General features: G+C 40.4%; 1 protein-coding gene across 4 annotated transcripts in view; it reads left to right on the top strand.

The window, feature by feature from the left end:
- The first annotated feature begins 317 nt into the window (after positions 1–317).
- The window catches only part of LOC6569410 (vacuolar protein-sorting-associated protein 36), an 8,527-nt gene continuing 533 nt past the window's right edge, over positions 318–8,311 (top strand). For 2 of the 4 annotated variants that reach the window (XM_043215937.1, XM_043215936.1), the window contains exons 1-2: positions 318–719; positions 812–1,328. In XM_043215937.1, the coding sequence (XP_043071872.1) occupies positions 504–719; positions 812–1,328 (733 nt within the window). In that variant the 5' untranslated portion in view covers positions 318–503. Of the gene's footprint in view, positions 720–811; positions 1,467–4,235; positions 4,352–8,311 lie in introns of those variants that run through there. The other 2 variants (XM_043215935.1, XM_001995553.3) reach the window with 2 other exon arrangements.

Here is an 8,311-nt window from a genome sequence, read left to right as displayed (position 1 = left end):
TATATATATATATATGTAAATAGTTGCCTGCAGCTGTCATTGAGTGAATAGTGAATAGTAAAGCAATTGAGTGAACTTTGCCTAAGCATGGCATCATTGCTGCACTTGCTCCTTGCAACACTGTTGCCAAATACGAATTAATTAATTAGTTGGTTTTTCGAAAATGTAACTATTTCTCTAACTGCATTATGAAGCTGCTTAAGATTAATGAAGAATTTCTGTGATATTAAATCAAGTAGGCTTTGTTTAGATTTAGGGTTGTCACAGCTCCGTTTGTTTGTTTGTTGAGCCCTAATTCATTTTATAAAAAGTGCTCGAAGCTGAAGCACACGTTTTATTTAACAATTTTCCAATTTAATTTCGAATATTTTTGGTCATTTCATTGCATGTATTATTTTTGCAGAAAGTAAAAAGAAATTCATTAAATATTGCAGTGAATCAAATTAATTATCAGAGCAACAACTGCAACAACGGCAACAATTGTGGCAACTACTTCTATCGAAATGGATACCAATGTGGATCTGCCTCCGGGTGAGAAGCGACTTGGACTGATCGCTGCCATGGCACACTTTAGGCCAAAAACAGCCACGCCCATTCAGTTCTACAACTATGTGAGGGAGTTTTGCATAATGCACGACTGCAGCATCGACGAGGCCATGGCGAGGACGCCCGACACGTGGACGAAACTGGGCAAGGCGCAGAGAGAACTCTACAATTCGGTAAGTGTCTCCGACAACAAACAACAAACAGCTCCAAAACTCCTGCTGATCAAAACTATATATATATATATATATATATATATATATGGCAGAAGATGCACGCAGCTCTGCCCATTCCTGTGCCGCGACACCAAATCTATTGTGCCTTGAAAATGGAACGCGCCGGCCGCTGGAAGATCAGTGCGATGCCAACGGCGAACGGTGCCTCCACCACTTACTCAATGGAATCCTATGCGCCGCCCATCAAGCCAACCAAGCGGCAAACACGGCTGCGTGCCCAGCAGCCACGCTTTGACAACCTGGCCGAATCTTCGCTGTGGTCGCCGACTCAGCCAAAGAAGTTGCAAGCGCAGCAGCAGCAGCAGCAGCCAACCAGCCCAGCCAAAGGGTGTCTCCATGAAGTGATAAGTGGGCGGCAAAAGGTGCAAGTGAAGCCTTTGTGTGCAGCTGCAATTGTGGTCAAACAGCAGCAGCAGCAGCAGCAGCAGCAGCAGCAGAAATTGAAGGAGCAGAGCGCTGCGGAGCAGAGGCAGAAGCGCAAGAAGAAGAAGAAGATGATGTCGCCGAGTGGTGCCTCCAAAACAGAGTGCAGACGAAAGCATTCGAGTGGTAAGCGAAACAAGAAAAACTCTATTTGAATGCAACCAAAAGCAACTTCTGCTGTCAACTTGCAACCAACTTGCCACTCGAAATATGTTTCAGTCCATGTCAGTCCATGTAACTAATATAGAACTGTGTCAAACTTTATTTGATTATTGATATGTATATATATATATATATATATATATGGAACAAAATGGGAATTGCCTGCTGAAGATCGGTTCAGTTGGCGATCAGTTTGTTGGCCACTTTGAAAACTCTGCCAAAGTCTGCATGAAATCAACTCGAATATTTTGTTTCTTTGTCTCTATATAAAAATAAAACAAACAAAATTTGGCAAACGGTTCGGGAGCAGGTAGCCAAAAAAAAGAAGCAAAAAACGCTTAGAAAAACCGCAAAATGCTTTTTAGGCATTTTTTTTTTTGTATTAGCTTCTGGGCCATAGAAACATCTGTATGTATGTACATAAATACATATATACATACATATATATATATATATATATATATATGTATATATAGAAACTATATGCCAGACATGTATTTACACACACACACACACACACATGCGTGGCTATGTATCTATGGCCGTACTTATGTATCTGTGCCACGATGTTCGCCAGCAGTTGATGAACCGTTATTCAGGCAACGCACACCATAGGCAATAAAACATTTGCGCTGCTGCTGTTGTTGTTGCTCCGCAGACAACTAACAACTAACAACAACAACATCAACAAAAAGACAAAAAGATAAATGAAATCAGCAAAAACCCAGCAAAAAAAAACAAAAAAGAAACAAAAATCGCAAATAAAAAAAATTTAATTTCGTTCTTATTTTTTTTTTGCGAATCGGCACGCAGTTGCCAGTTGAGCATTTGACCTAAATACACTCCCGCCTGCCAGTTGTTGTTGTTGTTGTTGTTGAAGTTCTCAATAGGCTAAACTTAACGCGCTTTTGTGCGTCGCCATAAAAGACAACAAAAACAAAAAAGAAACAAAAACGAAGGCAGCGAAATAAAATAAAATGGCAAATAAAAAGAATTCGCTGTTAGATGTTGTTCTTGTTGCTGTCGCTGCCGTTGCTGCTGCTGCTGCTGCTGCTAATTTCGCAAAAAAAAAGAATGAGAAAAAAATAATAATAATGCGAAAAAAGCGAATTCTATTCCGCGTTCGTCGGCGGCCGAAAAGCAGGCATGAAATGAACAACTGTACACAAAAAGCAAAATCTCACTGTCGCGCCGACGCTGACTGCGACGTCGACGTCGACTTCGACTGCGACAGCGCGTCACTTTGACTCTTGTTCTTTTGCTTCTGCTGCTGCTGCTGCTGCTTCTGCTTTGGTGCCTGCTAAATTTATAGCCACTTACGCATGACGCCAAAAAGCAGCTGACAAAAGCTCGCACACACACACACACACAACACACACACACACACAGCCAAATGAAAGTTGACTGCGTTTGCGTTGCTTTTGACTTCTAACTGCTTTTATAAACAGGCAGCATAGACATACATACAAACATACACACACACACACACATACACACATACACACACAGGCGCTAACTAGGCGGCCAACTAAACTTAACTAGCGCCCTCTGCTCTGTGTTGCCAAGCTGCAAAGGCGCAGCAGCAGCAAGCAGCGCCGATTACGCAATGCGTTCATTGCTTAACACACACACACTAGCGAAGAGGAGCAGCAGCAGCAGCAGCAACAACAGCGTTTTTGTTTCGTTTCCGTGATCGACGCGTTTGCAAAAAAAAAATAAAGAAAAAAGAAGAAGAAGAAAAATAAACAGTAAAAAAAATTCGCAAATAGCAAAAGTTGCGTTGCGTTGCGTTGCGTGCGACCCAATTGGAAATTAGACACACAAAGGCAGCCAGCGAGTGACAGAGGCGAACGAAGAACGAAAGAGCTTCTAGTGGCAGATGTAGTTGCCTCAATTGCCTAAGCACATCTCTGCTCTCCAAATATATATATATCTATATATATATATTTTTTTTTAATACATTTTTGTTTTACTGATTTGGTTTGCTAAATTTGAATAACAATAGTAATCGTATGCTATAATTCTGTATATCGAAATGATACCATTTTCAGCATGGCTTAGTTTAGCATTTGCTTTGTGTGCTTTTCTTCCTCTTCTGCCGTTTTCGTTTTTGTTTTTTTTTTTTTTTTTTTTGGAGCATTTGAGTTTTAAGAAGTCATTTATTTTGTGGGCTCTGCGAAGCGTTTGGCCTGTCATGTTGCCCAACCGAAAAGAGAAATTTTGCAGTCGGTTGTCGGCTGTGTCTGTCTGTCGCTGACCTTTGGCTTGACCGTGGGCGTGAGTTTTGCGAAAACAACAAAAAAAAACCGACGAATGCCGAAAAAAAAATAGTTGCGAAAAATGTTTCTAGCGGGTTTGCCGGCCAGTTGAAATTCAATGCTATCTACGCACACACACACACACACACACACCAGCGCAATCTGCGCAAATTAGTTCAGTGGGTGCCTGTGTGGCTGGCTCTTGTTGTTGTTGTTGCTGTTGTTGTTGTTGCCAGCTGGCGCGGCGTCATTTAAATTTAGCAGCGAGCGCCGTCAGCTGGCAAAATTAAGCATTGAAAATCATAAAGAGAAACAACAACAGAAATTCGCACATATCTGTCCTTGACACACATTGCGTATACGCAATTTACGCAGCCCGCTCGTTGCGTGTGAGTGCGTGCGAATTAGCGGCCCGCCTCTGCCTGTGTGTGTGTGTGTGTGTGTGTGTCTGTGTGACCTACTTACGTATCTGTCAGATACAGATAACAACATATGTTTTCAGCATTTCGCATATGCGAAACTAGCAGCGTATCAGCAGCTGCTTTGCCTACTCCCCAATCTCTTTCACCACTCTCTCTCTCTCTCTCTCTCTCTCTGTCTGTCTCTCTGGCAGCCGGAAGTGTTGCCGCTTTTGCGTTTGAGGAAGGTTGGAGGGGCTTGGTTGGTTTGGCATCTCTATCTCTATCGAACACTCAGCTGCATTATTGTCATTGATTGATCGCATCGCCTTGCCGGCAGTTCAAGAGGTGCAACAACAGACAAATTGCATGAGTGCAACCAAAAAAATAAATACAAATAAAAAAATAGAGAAACAAATCGTTTTAAATACTTGCATAATGGTCAGTGCATTTTCGGGCAGCTGCTTTTATGGCAAAATAAATGTGCGGCTAAAATGTCAAATGTTGGCCAAAGATCAGCGGACAGCCGCAGGTCAGCTGGGTCAACAGCAACCCAAAGCAGCCAATGAATAATTACGCGTTAATCAAATCCTGCAATTAATTAGACCAGACGAACCGAATTCTATGCGAAGTGGTTCACTGCTGGAACAGGTTCAATTCCCTCACGATTATATTTGAGCATCAACTGATTGTCCAAAGACAAGCATCTGAAATCTGCTCATTATGTAATCAGCTTCAACTTTAAATATGATTTCTAATCGAATAGACTGGGGTATGCCAGTAAGATGCTACTAAAATAGATAATGGTCCATGTACATATATAAGTTCAACGAGCAGATCTGGAAAGTTCGCTGCTGAGCAATAAATATTCCATGGGAATGAATACAGACGATATTTATAAAAATCAGGAAGTACGCAAACTTATCGAGACTATAGCTATATATATATATATATAGAAGATGTACACATGATATAGATATATATATATAAATATATGTTACTCCTCCTCCTCCTCCGATTTAATAGAATTAATATTATTGTTTGGTTTGCTGCTGACAAATTAAAAGTCTAGAAACTGGTCTATTTATGTATGTACATAATATTCCAATGTAATATTGATGCATGTGTACATACATATGTACATATGTGTAGTTGTGGCATGTGGGATATTTAGTCGGCATATTAAGTGCATTTCCAGTTAATATTACTTGCCTTGTTGTTGTCACTGTTGTTGCTGCCTCTGCATTTTATTGCTGTCTATTTTTATAATTATTATTTTTAATACATTTCTTCAATATGTACAAAATGTATGTATTTCTCTCTCTCTCTCTCCCTCTCCCTCTCTCTCTGTCTCTCTCATTTTTTGTATCTTTCTAATGGCATGCAACGGGCACGCTGCGTACGTGCCTTGGGCTCGACTCAATACAAGGCAGAGAAGTGCGGAAGTGGGTGGTGGGTGGGTGGTATGCATGTTTGTCACTAAACAATAGATAACAAACTGTGCATGCATATATATATATATATATATATATATATATGTATTAACAATGACGAATGAGCAACAAGCATATATCAAAAGCTGGCAAACGCACTCTTTCTCTCTCTCTCTCTTTCTCTATCTCTGTCTCTCTCTCAGTGCTGAACTGATAAACGTTCCACAGTGTTTCTATTGTTTTAGTTATATATTTATTTTGAATGTATTTATTTTATTGTTTGTTCTTGTTCTTAGAAGCCCAACGGTAAATTCCAAACATTTACGAATGGAACCCAATCGTAAGAGTCTAAAAAAGGATCTTCCTCGTATCCTTCATAATAATTACAATCAGCTAAGCTTTATTTTATGATTCGCGCGAATTGCTCGCATTGCTGGAAAAGCAAATGTGATTTTTGTGTGATTTGGTTTCCGTTCGATTGAAGAGTTTCTTCCTCTTCGATAGCTAATTAATCGATCAATTAATCGCTTGACAGGCAGCTGGCTTGAATTGATTAATCAGTTAAGTCTGTGAATAATAAGAGGCAGTGTTTTGTGGAAGCTTTGACGGGGTATTTTTGATAGTCAGCTGCATTTCATCAAACTTCTTCCTGCTCTCAAGAAACATTCAGATTAATCGATAATTGTTGTCGATTTGTTTCCTTTTAGTTTCTAGGAATTGGATCGATCGTTCAATTTCTTGATGCCGGGCAGACCGCTCACCAGGACACGGCACCAGTCGCAGTCGTAGCCATCAACATCAACAAATGCAAATGGCGAACGACAGATCGACAAATGCGAACTTGTCTAACTGCTCCTGTATGTCCTTGGCGCGAATATCGTGTGGCAAAGTGTGGCACTCATAAAAACGACACTCGCATTTTTGTTTTAAATATGAAATGCAGCAGCCAATTTCCAATTATAAGTAAAAAAAAAAAAAACAAAAATAATTTGTTTGTTCTGCAGCAATTACGCAATTTAGCAACGCATTTGTGGCTAGATTTTTGGGGCCATATGTTTGCCAAACATGCGAATTGTGTAAGCAGCAGCAGCAACGTTGGCAGCGACAGCAGCAGCAGCAGCAGCAACGTTAGCAGCGACAGCAGCAGCAGCGACAGCAGAGCGTAAATTGCAAAGAGAATTCGCGAATTGGGCAAAAAAGATCACACAAAATAAAAGCACAAATACAAATGCAGGCAAACAATACACACATACACGCACACAGGCACACACACGCACACACAGACACAGGCGGCCGTCAGCTTTTGGTGCTCTTCAACTTGACTTTGAAGAAAGAAGAAGAAGCAAAATGTTGAGAGAACAAAATGTTTGCGAATTGCGTGCGTGCGTGTGCGAGTGAGTGCGAGCGAGTGCGAGCGAGCCACTCTGTGGGCAGGCGGCTCTGCTCGCTCTTGTTGCTCACTGTTCGCTGCTCGCTGCTTGATAATTTTTGGCAACATTTTTGATGTCGCGGCCCGGCCTCATTTTTTGCTTGTGTGTGTTGGCTGCGGTGCGTGCGATCTGCGAATATTTTTATTTGGTTTTTTTTTTGTTTTTTGCATGCGTTGTTGTTGCTGCTGCTGACGCGTGGCTCACGCACTTTTTTTGCAAAAGCAAGCGAATTTTGTTGTTGTGCGGCGCTGCCGAGACGTCGTCGGTTCATTGACTTTTTGTGCGTGCGTAGAGCCTATGACTGATGGTTGTTGTTGTTGTTGTTGCTGTTGTGGCTGTGTTGTGATTGTTGTTGTACACAATTTTTGTGCGTGTCGTTGATCTTTCGGGTAAAACTAGCAACAACAACAACAACAGTAGCTAGATTGGCCGCAAGTTCAATGAACTTTTTTGCGTTTGGTTTTTATGCTATTTTTTTTGTCTTTTCTTTGTTTTTGTTTGACGCTGCTGCTCTCGTTGTTGTTGTTGCTGTTGTTGTTGTTGGTATTGTTGTTGTTGCCTCAGCGTTTGCGCAAAAACTATTTTTTTGTTTTTTTGGCAATGTTGTTGCTGCTGTTGTAACACAAAGTTCAATAGACTCGCGAATTTGATGTTATATCTTTTGTTGTTTTGCTGTTGTTGTTGTTGTTGCTGTTGTTGCTTGATGGCTTTGCTTGGGTAGTCGATTGAGCCTACTGCGTGAATTAATTAACAGATAGAGTCATCGACAATCGACAATCGACAATCGACTTGTGGCGCTTCTGAGTCTGGTTCATGCAATGATGAGTGACGCAGATGCAGACGAAGACGCAGAGTCGAAATCAACAAATTGCCGATCAATTTCAAATCGAGTAATTAATATATATATATATATATATAAATGTGTGTGTGTGTGTGTGTGTATTACGAGTTACAATAAGATTACAAGCGAACTTCCGTCAGCCGACTGATTGGGGCATCATATCGGAGGCAAATTGATAATAGGATTCTTATCAATGTTAACCCAAATAAGTAAGATAAAGCTACAAAATGTTTGCTATATATTTCTATATTTCTTTGTTTTGTACACTGCATTAATACATATTTGGATCCCTCCTTATTTAGTCACCATTTTGAACGAAATTCTCGAGATATTTTACAGATTTATTTATTGTAAAACTATCCGTTCAACTTGCTTGGCTCTCTGAATATGTTGCAATAAATTGAAGTAAATTTGAAACATGATTTCTCCTCTTCTTGCTACATTCTCAAACGTGGAATTGTTGCCTGTGCTGCATTCATCCCATGCTTGCAACATTCGCTGATATTTATATTATATTATATTGTCATAATTTAAAGTTGAAAGTTTAATTCTTATTCACATTTATTGCTGAACATTGTTCCATTTGC

The sequence above is a fragment of the Drosophila grimshawi genome, unplaced genomic scaffold (genome assembly GCF_018153295.1).
Source record: "Drosophila grimshawi isolate 15287-2541.00 unplaced genomic scaffold, ASM1815329v1 contig_848, whole genome shotgun sequence".
Classification (NCBI taxonomy): Eukaryota; Metazoa; Arthropoda; class Insecta; order Diptera; family Drosophilidae; genus Drosophila; species Drosophila grimshawi.
The sequence above is the reverse complement of the archived record's forward strand: the minus strand, read 5'-3'. Positions and strand labels throughout refer to the sequence as shown.